General features: G+C 40.1%; 1 protein-coding gene and 1 non-coding gene across 2 annotated transcripts; one reads left to right on the forward strand and one right to left on the reverse strand.

Moving 5' to 3' along the window:
• The first annotated feature begins 863 nt into the window (after nt 1-863).
• On the forward strand, nt 864-12,593 carry CNEP1R1 (CTD nuclear envelope phosphatase 1 regulatory subunit 1). Its single transcript, XM_032255649.1, has 6 exons — nt 864-1,003; nt 2,023-2,094; nt 4,958-5,031; nt 8,575-8,684; nt 9,266-9,320; nt 10,915-12,593. The coding sequence occupies exons 1-6, from the start codon at nt 979-981 to the stop codon at nt 10,954-10,956; spliced, it is 378 nt and encodes a 125-aa protein (XP_032111540.1). The 5' UTR covers nt 864-978; the 3' UTR covers nt 10,957-12,593.
• On the reverse strand, nt 8,911-9,044 carry LOC116534953. The gene has a single exon (XR_004261965.1). It is a non-coding gene; the product is annotated as a U4 spliceosomal RNA (small nuclear RNA).
• Nucleotides 12,594-15,858: the final 3,265 nt, after the last annotated feature.

A 15,858-nucleotide genomic window follows, 5' to 3' on the forward strand; every position in this document is an offset into this window, starting at 1 on the left:
TCGAACCCCGACCTCAAGTGATCCACCAGTCTCAGCCTCCCAAAGTGCTGGGATTACAGGCGTGAGCCACCGCGCCCAGCTAGGATCTCTGTTTTAACAGAACTATTCTTATTTGAAATCAATTACTTATTTGCACGTTTATTGCCTGCTGTAACCCTTCCTCTTTGTGGGCAGGAATCCTGTCTATCTGGCACATACCTGTATCAATACAGTGTCTAGCATGTTAGGCAATAAAATGTGTTTGAATGAATGAATGCCACGCATAAATGAACAAGAAGGCCTTGTTATCAAATATAAATGTAGTCAATTCCTTACAGATCTCTTTTTAAGTTATAGGTATTTGAGCTTATACTTTGACTCATTTATGAATTATGAAAGTTGGGTTATATGAGAAGAAAGTAACCAAGAGAGAAGAGTTTACTTAAAGGGTTGGTTATCTAGGATACCATAATTAAGGAAACTGGTTATTTGAGGTTCTAGTTAGTTCTGTACAGGTTTTATTTCTCCTTGAGGTCCTTGAGAACAGAACCAGCCCTGATTTCTGTATCCTTCGCTAGCGACCAGAATAATACCTGAAAGGTAGTGGGCGCTCAATCAGTATTTGAGGAATTTAAGAACCAAGCTGGGAACGGGGAGTAAATGAATGAACAGGCTCCGTGGGGCTGCAGTTCCTCCCCGGGGCAGGAGGCGGCGTCAGCGTTACGCCAGCCCGGCCACCGGCAGTTCTTGGTCCCTTCGGCTGACCGTCCAACGCTAGGCTCAGAGGCCGGTGCAGAAGAAAGCCAATAGAAAGCAGTCTTAGTTGGAGGTCCGGCAGAAGTGTCCAATGAGCGTAGCGGGTCTAGGCAAGGGGCGGTGCGATGGGGAGGGGCAGCGGGGAGCGGTTAGAGGTGGGAGTTGGTTCTGCAGACCGGGCGGGGGCCGCGGAAGCTGCGATGCGGACAGGGCAGCTGCGGTGACCCTTAGCTGCCGCCCGACATGAACTCGCTGGAGCAGGCGGAAGGTAGGGTGGGCCGCCTGGGCCCGTCCCACGTCTCCTCTCGGAAGCTGGCGGCGCTTCGGAGGGGCCGGCGTCGCGAAGACCCCCGCCCCGGGAGGAGGACGCGGAGGATGGAGCTCGGGGCCCGGAGCTTGGGGGCGCGGAGCGGCCGTACCTGGCCAGACGCGAGGGGCGGCGCCTCAGCTCCCTCCGTCCCCTCAAGCCTAGAGGATCGAGCTCCTCGCCAGCTTCTATTTTTATTTTCTGTTCATTGGCAGATACTTACACTTCGTGCATTGCAGCCTGCTAATTCATTTCATTTCATTCTCACAACCCAGCGAGTTGTATCCCTGATTCCTGCGGTGGTTTCCGGTAACTGCCAAGGTTAGGAAGTGCTGCTCGGTGTTTTAAAGTTTAAAGCACACCACTCATTCAGAGCGAGCAGCTTAGACGCCCGTCTTCTAGAACTGGGCGCTGCCTGGGTGCCACGAAGATCACCTGTACCCCCTTCAGACGGGGCACGGGAATGTCTTTCCATACCCACCTGCTATCAGTGTCAAGAAGTGTAGTAACGCCAGACGGCGTAGCCATTAATTAAATATAAGAGCTGAAAATCCGAGGCAGGTAATTGCAGTCAAGTAGACCTCGAAGACTTTGATGTTAGGCACTACGTGGTTCTAATGGGAAGTTCTCGGTTCTCAGAGAGCTAAAACTCGACCTCATTTTAATTTTGTTTGCAACTCTCAAAATGTTCCCTTTTGGCTGTGGCTGAGGCTGCTGCTGATTTCTCCCCATACCATTTTATGAAGCTTCTAAAAGTGAATCAGCAAGTTTTCCTATATGAGGGATTGGAATTGAAGAAGCTTAATGTTTTTGTCAGGTGCTTAAAAAGCTGTCAGTAAATGAACAGTGCAGTGATGCATGGAAGTTGTGTAAAACGTGAAACAGTTAAGAGTATCTCACATGTCTTAATGTTAGACACTCCGACATTTCGTCAGACGATTAAGAGTGTCTAATTAGAAAATTGACATCTTTCTACCTAGATCTCAAGGCTTTTGAGAGGAGACTTACTGAATATATTCATTGTTTGCAACCTGCTACTGGACGTTGGAGAAGTAAGTTCCTGAATGTTATTTTAAGGGAAAACTAACAATACTTTAATACTTATATGGGAATGATTTGCTTTTATGTACAATGTTTGCATAAATTTAACATTGTAAACGATGCCTTATGAAGAAATTTTTAAGACAAGGAAATTATAACTGGCTTTCTCAAAAGAACAGTCTATTTCATGTGGTTGTTTATATTTTCCCATTAAAAATATTTTGGCCAGGCTTAATAGCTCACGCCTGTAATCCCAGCACCTTGGGAAGCCGAGGCAGGCGGATCACCTGAGGTCAGGGGTTCGAGACTAGCCTGGCCAACGCGGTGAGACCCCGTCTAATACAAAATTAGCAAGGCGTGGTGTTGTGCGTCTGTGATCCCAGCTACTCGAGAGGCTGAGGCGGAAGAGTTGCTTGAACCTGGGAGGCAGAGATTGCAGTGAGCCGAGATCACACCATTGCACTCCATCCTGGGCGCAAGAGAAAAATTCGGTCTCAATAAATAAATAAATAGTAAATATATATATATTTAATTTTTTAAATTAACTATTAAAACTTTGATGAAGACATACCTAATAAAAATTTCTGTAGCCCGTTTAGCTTTTTTATAATTTGCCTACAATCTATTGGAATAAAGTTTTAGTAAGAAGAGTCATATTGGCAGGACGCAGTGACTCGTCTCTGTAACATGGAGACCCCATCACTACTAAAAAAAAAAAAAAAAAAATTTACCCAGGCATGGTGGCACACCCCATGGTCCCAGCAACTTGAGAGGATCACTTGAGCCCAGGAGGTCGAGGCGTTAGTGAGCTATGTTCACTGCACTCCAGCTTGGGGAACAGAGGGAGACCCTGTGTTTAAAAAAAAAAAGAAAGAAAGAAAATCAAGTTAGGTTATTTAATGTATACTTGAAAAAGTTACAAAATTACCCTTAGTTGATTTTTAACAGTATAATTGTGTTGCTTTGAAGCTTGACCTAAAAAAGAAATTCACATTATTACTGTCTATTCACAAGTATCATGACTGCTACAAAATGTAATTTGAACAGCGATTACTGGCCCATGGAAATATATAGGAAATGTGGGCAAATATACAAGTCATGAGATCATCAAACAAAATGCTTTGCTAATAGGTGTTTGAAATAGGTTTTTGTTAGTTTGTTTTTGTTATTGAACAGCTCACTGCAACCTCAGCCTCCCAGGTTCAAGTAATTCTCCTGCCTCATTCTCCCAAAGAGCTGGGGATTACAGGCACCCGCCACCACACAGCTAGTTCATTTTTGTGTATTTTTAGTACAGATGGGGTTTCTCCATTTTAGCCAGACAGTCTCAAACTCCTCACCTCAGGTGATCCTCCCATCTCAGCTTCCTGAAGTGCTAGGATTACAGGCATGAGCCACCGTACCTGGCCAAAATAGTTTTAATTTATTGGGTGGTCATTATTGAAATTTAATTCCTATCAAGAAGGAAGTGTAGTATCACACGTTGAGGATTTACTTTATTTCAAAGTGTAAATGTGTAAATCAGTTTCCTGGACCAAAAAAGCACTATTGAACCTAAGGGTCTCACAAGACTTTTTGTGTAATTTTTATTTATTTGCAAAGTTTTAATCATATGCTATGATAATTCTTCTTGGTCAGAATTCACAGATAATGATTTTCTTAGGTTCTCTGGTTTACTTAGGAATTATCCCCAAAATCTATGTTTCACTGTTACTTGAAAATCTGTTAAAATGTATATGATACTGCCCTATCTTATAAAATGTAATATAATAAATACACTTTACTTTTTCTGTGACTCATGGTCTTAGCACTTACTAGGTTAATGTACCAGTCAAATAAAGCATGTGTATGAGGTCCTTTCTAGTGAATTAATTTTAATATTGCTTATTTTTTAAAAACATACATGCATAATATAGAGCGTGTATTTCTGGAACTAGAGAATTGTAAGAAATTGAGTTCAGTCCGTTCTGGGTTCAGAACATGGTTTCAATATTTTTATCCCATTATTAAATACCTAAAATGAGATTTTTTTTTTCTTTAGTTTACATCTTCTAAAAGTTCATCAAGGAATTCTAGATAATTAAGGTTTTACTATATTTCTATATTTGCTATATTTCTGTTGCTCTTGGAAACTAGTTTCCACATTTGAAAAATGTGTGCATCCTACCTGAAAGGCAGCTGTCATCATCTCCAGAATATTAACTGGGTCTTGATGCCCATTTATTATTTTTTACTAATACCGTTCTCAAGTTTTACTTATGATTTATTTAGAATTTCTAAAATCATTCTAGCTCAGTGGAGAGAAAGACCTTTTCTAAGTTTTACTGGCAGTAATTTCTACCTTACTAAGTCCCTTAAAGAAAATCTGATACTAACTGGTGTGCTCCATACTTCCTGCACTGACTTTAACCATGGGCAGTCATCTGCAAAGCAAAATCCTTTAGTCAGGCCTCTCAGTACGTCCAGAAAGGAGTCTTTGATGATTTGTTTACATTAGAAAATGAGTTCGTTTGTTTTTTTTTTTTAATTTGAGTTTATAAGATCTGCAAAGTCTTCACTAAGCACAGTGAACAGTTACATAGCATAGACTCTTCTACTGAAGTGTCACCATCGAATTGCTTTTAATTTCATTGGTCTTCATAAGTTCCGACCAAATAATAAGAGAAAGAGTATCCTTGATTACTAAGGTTCACAATGTTTAAGAGAATTCCTCGAAGTCGTATGGCAAGCCTCCCAATTTCTGAATCTAGTTAGTGCATTTTCCATTTAATAAAGTGCTCAATTCTTCGGTTGTCATTTAGTAGGAACTGGTGGTGGTAGTATCACATATTAAGTGTGTATTTGCTTACTAATTTCGTGTTTATCTTTCATCAGTGCTTCTTATAGTGGTATCTGTCTGTACAGCTACTGGTGCCTGGAACTGGTTAATAGATCCTGAGACACAAAAGGTAGAAGTTTTGTTTTAAAATCATTAGCATAATTAAGTGAGATAATGGATACTGCAGTGCTTTGTTAATGATAAAGTATTCAAACACTACCTATTACTACTACTAGTGATATTGTCCTATTAAAAAATATGTCTTCTATTAATTTCTTTAAGGAAGATTTTGGCTGGTTGTTTTGAATTAAGTATCTTTATAAGGAAAAAGGTCTAAGAAATGCTATTATTTCTTAGACATTTCATTATTTTTCATTCAGTTCTGAATTTATCATTTTTACATATATTTGCATCTCTCATTTTTACTTCAGTGTGAGTATTCTCTTCATTCTGCTTTGTTCATTTAGTGTCATCAGTGCAAATTTTAAAAGTTCTAAAATAGGCCAGGCATGGTAGCTCACACTTAGAATCCCAACACTTTGGGAAGCCAAGGCAGGAGTTCAAGACCAGCCTGGGCAGTGTAATATCACAAGACCCCATCTCTACAAATAATTAAAAAATCAGCCAGGTGTAGTGGCGCATGCTGTAATCCCAGCTGCTTAGGAGGCTGAGGTGGGAGGATCACCTGAGCCCAGGAGATCAAGTCTGCAGTGAGCTATGATTGTGCCTGTACACTCCAGCTTGTGTGACAGAGCGAGACTCTGTCTCAGAGAAAAAGAGGGAGAGAAAAAAATTATAAAGTAATATTTTCTTCTGTGAGTTATCTCTGTTAATACCATTTTTCATCCTGTAAAGGACGGGAGGTGACTTTACAGGAAACGCATATGATAAAATAGCAAAATACAAGTGCAGTAAAGTCAGGACTAGATAAAAACAAGTTGGACCATGAAGTCAAAACCAGAAAGGAGACCAGCTCACTGCTATATAGGCCATGTAGCCCAACACAGTTGCCACAAGTGAATTACAAATTAGTCTCTGAGTTACCTTATCAGCGAAGGCACAGTTAAATCTGTGATTTTCATTGTCTGTGAAGATCCTTGAGTTAGCAAAGCTTTTCTTTCCTAGCATTTATCTCTGAAAACAATGTCTTGCCTAAAGTTTAACATAGGAAACACTGAGAGATCTCCCACTGGGCACTGTGCAAGAATATCCCTATGCCAAATACAATAACCAACGTCATATATTCCTTGAAGCATCCTTTGATGAAAGCTGATAGCATGTTTCTCAAATTTCTACCTCATTCTACTAATTTGTGCCTTAATTTCAAACTCCAGGTTTTTTATTAGAGAAGTAGTCTTGTTTTTCGGTGAAGTTTCTTTCCCTCAGTGCAGTTTTATTTAGGGGATAACGATGTAATTTTCACAGATCTTAAAAATCCCCTCTCCGCTTTAAGCTGCAATTAAGTAGACTACTTTCAGTAGCTCTACTTGTACCTTTTAGGTTATACAGAAGAAAAATCTAATAGAAGGCTTCTGTCATCAGTCTCCATGGCAGTTCTAACAGCCAGAGGGTTTATTTCGCGTATAGTCTCCCTAACGTTATCCGCCGAGGTAGAGATATATAAAAGGATAAAAAGCAAGGGGAGATTGGTGATGGAATTTTATGTTAATAGAAGATTTTTATGGCAGACAGGAAACTCTCTTGTGTGTTCATTTATAAAAATCTGATCTTAAGGCTACACTTGGTAGTCATCTTTAGGGGAAGAGTGGAAGGAGGCTGGCAAGAAGATTGAAAAAGATCCATCTTGGGAAATGAGTCTGACTTCTAATTGGGAAAAATATAAGCTGATTTCAGCTATTTGAGATCTTAATAAAACACAGAATTAAATATAATTTGACATAGGCCCAAAACTATGCAGCTAATATAATTTTCTAAATTAGGTGAGAATATAACTATTCACCTAAGGGTTGGCTCTTTATATTTCAGTATTTAATAACCCCAAACCTGACAGGAGTTTTAACCAGCAATTGTATCTGTATCAAGAGTTGCAAACTCAGGAGCCAGTGGCTAGCTGGAAGCACTTAGGGAAAGAAAGAATATGGCATACCTGAATGCCTGGTCTGGAGAGAACTGCTGTTTTGATGCACTGAAGTACTGCCATGGAGGGAGGAAGGCTGAAACAAACGGACCTACTTAAAATTAAGACACAAAGCACTGTATATGCTAACCTTGTGCAGGCCACACACAACAGAGCTGGCTGGCCTCAGAGGTTTCAAGAAGACATTCTTCTGGAATATTAACTTTTCCTTGGGTCGTCATCTTTCTGGGAGCTTCTTTCCTAGTGTTTTCAGCCTCTCATTTCTTCATCTGACAAACTTCTGTAACCAGTACCATACCATGCTGGGTCATCTACGTGGTGCTTCCGTCTTGAAACGCATACCTGCACATCTCCTGGTGTGAGAGTGGAGTGAGGATGTGTTTAACTTGATTCTCTTGCTCCTGTCTAGGTACTAATCCACTTGATTTCTTTCTGCAGGGGCTCTAAATGCTTGTCTTTTCTGTTTCTCCAGTCAACATTTCCATTTGGGTGCCTACTCTTGTTCCACTCATGGATGCTGGACCCTTGTCCCTCTATATGTTCTTATACTTGTGTATTGTCCTGTTTTCTGCTATCATTTGATAGGTCCAGATCCGAAATCAGCTCTTTCTCTTTCATTCTAGTTCCTTATGGATAGCTACTAATCATTTTTCCCTGCTTGAATGTCCTGTGGTCATTTAGATCTCAGTAGCTTCAAGGCCAAATTTGTTTCTGCCTCTGCAGGGAGGAAGGGTGATGCTGGAGTTGAGTGTTATGAGGACATCTAAGAGTTAGCCAGGTGGAGGGAGAGAGTTGAACAAGGCAGTGTATATGTGGAAATATGGCAGGAGATGAAAATTAGAGTGGGACCAGGTTATGAATGGCATTCAACTCTTAAGGAAGCTTTTTAACAGGGAAGGTAGGCTGGGTGCAGTGGCTCACACCTGTAATCCCAGCACTTTGGGTGGCCAAGGTGGGCGGATCACCTGAGGTCAGGAGTTCAAGACTAGCCTGGCCAACATGGTGAAACCCCATCTCTACTAAAAATACAAAAATTAGCCAAGCATGGTGGCAGGTGACTAATCCCAGCTACTCGGGAGTCTGAGGCAGGAAAATCACTTGAACCCCAGAGGCAGAGGCTGTAGTGAGCCTGGAACACATCATTGCACTCCAGCCTGGGTGACAAGAGTGAAAGTGAAACTCTGTCTCAAAAAAAAAAAAAAAAAAAAAAACAGGGACTGTAACTAAATTGTATTTGATTTGTGTTTTCATTGAGACCAGAGGCCTCATCTTCACTCATCAGTGCAGAGTGCAGTAAATAGTTCTGATAGAGTTGTTTTTTGATTACAGGAATGAATTTTTAATGGTTCAAGTATTTGAAATAAGTGGAGGGAATACTGCTGTATTGTTTTATAGAAGATAGAAGGCCTATATATTTTTATTTTTACAACACAGCAATACAGAGAACTAAGATTGTTAGAAGTCTTCAAATCCTCATAGTTAGATGATAAAAAACATTATATATATTTATGTACAAGAGGGGAGGTAGGAATCAGCCATCCTAAGATTTTTATATTTTCAACTCTTCTTTTACAGGTATCCTTCTTCACATCATTATGGAATCATCCATTTTTCACCATTAGCTGTATCACTCTAATAGGCTTGTTCTTTGCTGGAATACACAAGAGAGTAGTTGCACCATCAATGTATCCTTTACCAAGGATTAAGTTTCATTCTCTAACGTGCTTTCTTGATCTAGGTAATGGTTAAAAGCTTACTCTTGCTGGGCATGTTGGCTCATGCCTATAATCCCAGCACTTGGGGATGCCAAGGTGGGTGGATTTCCTGAGCTCAGGAGTTTGAGACCAATTTGGGTAACATGGTGAAACCCCATCTCTACTAAAATACAAATAATTTTTTTTTTTTATTCAGTCTCCATAGAGACTGTTAAAAATTGCCAATGCCGACTATATTTCAAGTCGTCATGGCAGGGTAAAGTTTTCAATTAGCAATAATTGCGCCTCAGAGAACCCTCATTGGCTACGATACTGCCACTGAGCAAAGCTAAAATACAAATAAATTAATCGGGTATAGTGGTCTGTGCCTGTAGTCCCAGCTACTTGGGAGGCTGAGGCAGGAGAATCGCTTGAACCCAGGAGGTGGAGGTTGCAGTGAGCTGAGATCACGCCACTGTACTCCAGCCTGGGCTACAGAGCAAGATTCTGTCTTGAAAAAAAAAAAGCTTACTCTTAAAATGAGAAATTTTCCTTTGACCACATGAATACAGTATAGCTGCTCGGTGTCGAACAGTGTTAGCAGAATACAATATGTCTTGTGATGATGTAAGTATTTTTTTGGTTAGAAAATTATAGACCTGCATGAAAAGTGAAAATTTTGGCTTTAGAAAGATAGATATTTTATTAACAATAAATTGTCTCTGTGGAATTAATAGTGGGAATATATTTTATGGCATTGATTCTAAGATACTTTTACATTTTAACATCTTTGGTGTTGAGATGCATCTTATAATTAATGAGATTTAACAAATTGGCAGACTTAACAATTTAATCTTCCTTAATGGCATAAAATGAGGATACATCTTAGAAGCATCTTAGATTCAGTGAAGTACAGTGGTGGTTTATTACTGACCAGAAAGGTCTCATTGGATGTTGGTTTTATAAACTACCATTATTTATCAAGTGATATACTATAATATTATTTGTAAATAGAGTCATAGATTAATTTGTGGACTATGGACATGTGAACCTATTGTGTTTTTAAAAGTAGATCATGGGGGACTGGGCACGGGGGGAGGGGACTGGGCATGGTAGCTAATGCCTCTGATCCCAGCATTTGGGAAGCTGAGGTAGGAGTATTGCGTGCGTCCAGGAGTTTGAGACTAGCCTGGACAACATTAACAAGACCCCATCTCCACAAAAAATGTAAAAATTAGCCAGGCTGGTGGTGCACACCTATAGTCCCAGCTGCTTGGGAGGCTGAGGCAGGAGAATTGCTTGAGCCCAGGAGTTTGAGGCTGCAGTGAGCTGTGATCATACCACTGCAATCTAGCCTGCATGACAGTGAGACTCTGTCTTTAAGCAAATTAAAAACTATTATGTACCAGTGTATAATAAAGGTGTGTTACAATTTTGATAAGTAGCTTCTATTTTGATTTGCTTAGTTTATTTATAAAAGTGTATTTAAAAAAAAAAGTGTATTAACCTTCAACTTAAAAAGTCATTAAAACAGTAATACAGCCGGGTGCGGTGGCTCACGCCTGTAATCCCAGCACTTTGGGAGGCCGAGGTGGGTGGATCACGAGGTCAAGAGATCAAGACCATCCTAGCCAACATGGTGAAATCCCGTCTCTACTAAAAATACAAAAATTAGCTGGGCATGGTGGCGTGTGCTTGTAGTCCCAGCTACTCGGGAGACTGAGGCAGGAGAATTGCTTGAACCCAGGAGGCGGAGGTTGCAGTGAGCCAAAATCGCACCACTGCACTCCAGCCAGGCGCCTGGTGATGGGGCGAGACTCTGTCTCAAAAAAAAAAAAAGGAATACCTATTCATTACAGAAATTAGAATAAAGAGGCCAGGCATGGTGGTTCATGCCTGTAGTCCCAGCACTTTGGGAGGCCAAGGCAGGAGGATTGCTTGAGTCCAGGAGTTTGAGACAAATCTGGGCAACATAACAAGTCTCCATCTCTACAAAAAATAAAAAGAGGAGAAAAAAAAGATGTATGTATATACGTATTTTAAAGAGCTTAGAAGGAAGCTCCACACAAAGGAAGCTTTGCAAACGGAACTACTAATTGTTTAATCTTGACTATAGAGAAGGGTTCTGATTGTTTGCACATACCTTTTAAGGTTTATAAATAAGCAGTGGTATTTTTACTAGAACTGTGTATTGAAAAAATTTTGTCTTTCCATTTTTCAGACAGGAAAATTAATTTTGAAACCTAGGCCTCATGTTCAATGACAATCTTCACTCATTGTTGAGACTTAAAACAGCCTTTCTTCAAATAAGTGATACAGCAAAAAGCCATAAAGGATTCCTTTTGCGGTTGGATATGTAAAGGTCATAGCAGCAACTGACAAGAAGTGTGCAATATTGACTCAGATTGTCTTGATGATGGCGACTCACGTTATCAGTGCTTTGGTACCTTTGATTACCTGTGTTTCAGTATTAGTGTCACTTTAGTACTTCAGATCCTGCAAAGATTTTTGCAGATGAAGTATATATGTATGTTACTAAGTTAAACTTAGAAACAGAACCTCATTCAGTTTTTATAATGTATTTTTGCAAACTACTGTAAATAGCAAATCAATGCCAATGTTAAACAAAGAGGAAAATGTTGTGTGGACTTTGTTCTCCTGCACCAGTATTTCAGGAACATCTGCTTGCCATCCCCACAGCCCTTTAAAACTGGCTATTATGTGTGCCTTTCATTCTTATACTTTTAATCATATTGCAGGAAAAACATTGGATTCAGCTTAGACTGAGGAAGACTCTCCATTATGTTGTAAGAAATTATAGATGTTTTGAGAAACACCTTTTGTTAAACCAGATACTGAGCTCCAGCAACTATTGTGGTTATATTTTTAGTTCATTGTTTTCTTGTAATGCTAAATATCCTTTATATTTCTTAATTTTTTTTTTTTTTTTTTTTTTTTTTTTTTTTGAGACAAGTCTCACTTTTTTGCCAGGCTGGAGTGCAGTGCAGTGGTGCAACCTTGGCTCACTGCAACCTCCACCTCCTGGGTTCAAGCGATTCTCCTGCCTCAGCCTCCCGAGTAGCTGGGACTACAGGTGCATGCCACCATACCCAGCTAAGTTTTTTGTATTTTTAGTAGTGATGGGGTTTCACTATATTGACCAGGATGGTCTCAATCTCCTGATCTCATGCTCCACACACCTCAGCCTCCCAAAGTGTTGGGATTACAGGCATGAGCCACTATGCCCGGCCTCTTTAATAATTTTTAAAACTCCCTAAAGGCTTGTGAATTTACAAGTCTACTTATAAATTATGTATCGTCTGGGAATTTGATAGTCATTGTTTTAGATAACTGGATTTTGCCCTGTGGTAGACAGGCTGTTACGCTCGTGTTGCCCTGGTGTAATTGATCATCCTACGCCATCACCAGAATAACTTGAGAGCAGTGCCACAAACTAGAGTGTCCAATTCTCACTGTTTAGAGAGTGTTACTGACATACTGTGTATGCATAATAGCCACGTGTACTATATATGGCCCTTAAAATTAAACTATTGGGATTGCTGTAAATATTTTAAAGTACTGGAGGTGCCTTTTACTTGTTTGTTAGATTTTGAAAAAGTTTAAATTATTTCATGAGCAATCTTTTAAATTTCATTTAACATAAAGCTGAAAATTCAATAACAAAATAAAAAAACTTTTTAACAAGGCTGCCATTTAACTTAAATGTGTTCATCTTAGCTTTTACATGTATAAAATTTTATTCTTTGAACTGTAGCAATAAAACCTCTGCTCCTAAGAAGTCTTAAGAGGGTATTCTATATATTCTGCTTTGTTTTATTTTCTGTAAATTTTGTAGGTAAATATGTGCATAAAAATAAATACTTTATATATAACTAGTGATTGGACTTTTTCTTTGGTTTGTTGTAAGTTCATAACTCTGAAAAAAGTTTTAAAACATATTGTCAGGTGGGGCGCGGTGGCTCAAGCCTGTAATCCCAGCATTTTGGGAGGCCGAGGCGGGTGGATCACGAGGTCAAGAGATCGAGACCATCCTGGTCAACATGGTGAAACCCCGTCTCTACTAAAAATACAAAAAATTAGCTGGGCATGGTGGTGCGTGCCTGTAATCCCAGCTACTCAGGAGGCTGAGGCAGGAGAATTGCCTGAACCCAGGAGGCGGAGGTTGCGGTGAGCCGAGATGGCGCCATTGCACTCCAGCCTGGGTAACATGAGTGAAACTCCGTCTCAAAAAAAAAAAAAAACATATTGTCTGTATCAGATATAAACTAGTTCCAGATGAAGTATTTTGCTTTAGCTCTGTGTCCAAGACAGCAAATTTTAAGTAGCACTTGTAGGTGCCCAGTTCATTAGGTTATTACTTTTTTTTTTTTTAAAGAACGGGGTCTCGCTATATTGCCCAGGCAGGTCTCGACCTCCTGGGCTCAAGCTGTCCTCCCGCCTCTGCCTCCCTAAGAGCTGGGATTACAGGCGTGAGCCACAGCGCCCAGCCAGTTATCATTACTTTTAATGTCTTATTCATCATGGTCTCATGACACTTGGCTCTTAATCAGAAAATGCAGGTTTTGTCACATTGCTCTTTACAAAGCTGGATTGCCAGCTTCCTCCAAGAGCATAAAGCTGAAGAAGTATTTTATAGGCCCTTCATCTTTTTTGGAGTCATGAATTTTTTTGATTGTTTAATAAAAGACTTGACTCCTTCCCTAGGAAAACCCACCAGTGTCTTTGCATGCACTTGGAGGGGACTTCCAGCTACCACATTACTTGGAGTTCATGGGCTTCATGAGAAAACAAGCTGTTATTGTCCAGAGAGTTTTCACACCTTAACTTTTAGCATAACAACTTATTTTCCTAGCGTCTTGGTTTGGAATGGCCCAAAGATCCTTGTGACATTAGTGTCTAATCAGCATCTCTATTTCTCATCCCGTCTCATACACTGTTAGGAGGTCATTGACTGAAACCAATCATCTAATTTTACAGGAGGGGTAGATGGCCTCCCATTTGGAAAGTGTCTTTACATGAAATCGCACAACTTATTAAAAAGAGCCAGCACCAAAACCCAAATCTCCACTCAAATTGAGTGGATCTTTATGTATGTGTGTGAGGTGAATTTATTAATTCAAGAGCCATTATAGTATCATGGTTAAGAATGTAGACTGTTAGGCCAAACTGCCTGGATTTGAATCTCAGATCTGCTACTTGGTAGTTTTGTAACTTTAGGTAAATTATGCAACCTTAGTTTCCTCATTTATTAAATAGGCATAGTGCCAATTTCTATGGTACAGCAAGGTAATGTTTAGTATACAGGCATAATGCTAACCTTCCAAGCTTATTTCAAGTCCTAAAGTGTTCATTCATGTAAAGCACTTAAATAGTGCCTAGCTACAGAGTCAGTGCTCAGTAAGTTTGTTAAACCAAATCCTCAAGGGGGAAAAAAACACAAAAACTAATTGTTACAACTTTGCACAAAGTCAACATCTTAGTTGAGATAACCATGAGGAAGTTTCACCTAACCTTTTGAACAAGCAAACTCCTGAAAACTGGATAAAGGCAAAGAGGATATTTGACCTCTCCTTCAGAAAATGGTGTTAGGTGTTTTCCTGAGCAACCTCACTGAAAACATTCAAGCTGTGACCATCTGATAGTGCTGCTTTTTGGAGATGCTCTTTTCTCCTTTAGAACTAGCCTCTTGATTGGCATTTTATAAAGATTTAACAATCCTAACTGACAAATGCCCTGCCCTCAGCAACGGAGGTGTCTCTCTCTCCCTTCCTGTTGAAACGGTAGAAATTTGAGTCTCATTCTTCAGACTCTAAATTTTCTCTATGATTTTACCAAAGGTAAGTATAATTTCTTTTTTTTCCCTTTTTTCCCCACCAAAGGTAGGAAGTGCCTCTTGTCTGCTTCATCATGGAACACATGTTAAAATCTGATGTTTTTAGTGTGCCACTGATACCTACTATGCCAGTCTGAGAGAGAAAAAGGGTATTTGTTACCCTATTTTAAAGTGTGTTCATTACTTTATAGACCGTCTTTTACATGGCAAGTGTTTTGCTGGGTATTCATGTGTGAGAAAATTAGCTGGGCGTGGCACGTGCCCACAGTCCCAGCTACTCGGGAGGCTAAGGTGGGAGGATTGCTTGAGCCTAGGAGGTCAAGACTGCAGTGAGCTATGACTTGTGTGACTGCACTCCACCTAGCGTGACAGAACAAGACTGTTTCAAAAAAAAAAAAAAAACAAAATGAAGAATTTCCAGTGGCTCACACCTGTAATCCCAGCACTTTGGGAGGCTGAGGCGGACGGATCACCTGAGGTCAGAAGTTCAAGACCAGCCTGACCAATATGGTGAAACCTCATTTAAAAAAAAAAAAAAAAAAAAAAAATTTCTGCCCTCTCAGAACCTCAGAACTTGCTATCTGGTGGGAAGTACAGACCAGTGGTCAAGTGGTCAAGCAGTTATCATGTGGTTTAAGTGCTATGAAAAGTAAAGTAAAAGTGTAGGATACTACAGGAACCCATGGGAAGAGGACTCAGCCAGACCAGCCTTTCCAAAGTAGGTGATTAGCAAACATCTGCTGTATGTTGCCAGTAAGTGGAGAAGTTTTGGAGGGGGACTGTGGCAAAAGAGAAAACAGGAAGGAAGTAGGAACCAGAACATGGCATTTCTCGTGGGCAATGGGAGGCCGTCAAAGTGTTTTCACACTTTGATGGATTTGCATTTGTGATGACTGAGGGGCAGGACCTGGAAGGCTAGTTGGGAGCGGCTGCTATAGCCCAGGTGAGATATGTGGGTCCCAAAACTAGAGTTCAGGGAGTGGAATCAGAGAAATACAACTTTTTTTTTTTTTTTTTTTTGGGAGATGGAGTCTCACTCTGTTGCCCAGGCTAGAGTGCAGTGGCGCGATCTTGGCTCATGGCAACCTCCGCCTCCCAGGTTCAAGCGATTCTCCAGCCTCAGCCTCCCAAGTAGCTGGTGGGACTATATAGGGACATGGCATCATGCCCAGCTAATTTTTTTGTGTTTTAGTAGAGACAGGGTTTCTTTTTTTTATTATTAATATTATTTATTATTTTATTTATTTATTTATTTGTTTTTTGAAATGGCCTCTAGAAGAAACCAAAAGAGGAATGCAGCTGTTCCCCTAG

Source organism: Sapajus apella, unplaced genomic scaffold, assembly GCF_009761245.1.
Source record: "Sapajus apella isolate SASKATOON/1434 unplaced genomic scaffold, GSC_monkey_1.0 scaffold90, whole genome shotgun sequence".
Taxonomy (NCBI): Eukaryota; Metazoa; Chordata; class Mammalia; order Primates; family Cebidae; genus Sapajus; species Sapajus apella.

Excerpts from the sequence above, each read along its gene's own strand:
- CNEP1R1 (XM_032255649.1), top strand. The coding sequence starts at position 979 with ATGAACTCGCTGGAGCAGGCGGAAG. Across the intron at positions 2,095-4,957 it reads TGCTACTGGACGTTGGAGAA|TGCTTCTTATAGTGGTATCT; the intron begins GTAAGTTCCTGA and ends ATCTTTCATCAG. Across the intron at positions 9,321-10,914 it reads ACAATATGTCTTGTGATGAT|ACAGGAAAATTAATTTTGAA; the intron begins GTAAGTATTTTT and ends TCCATTTTTCAG.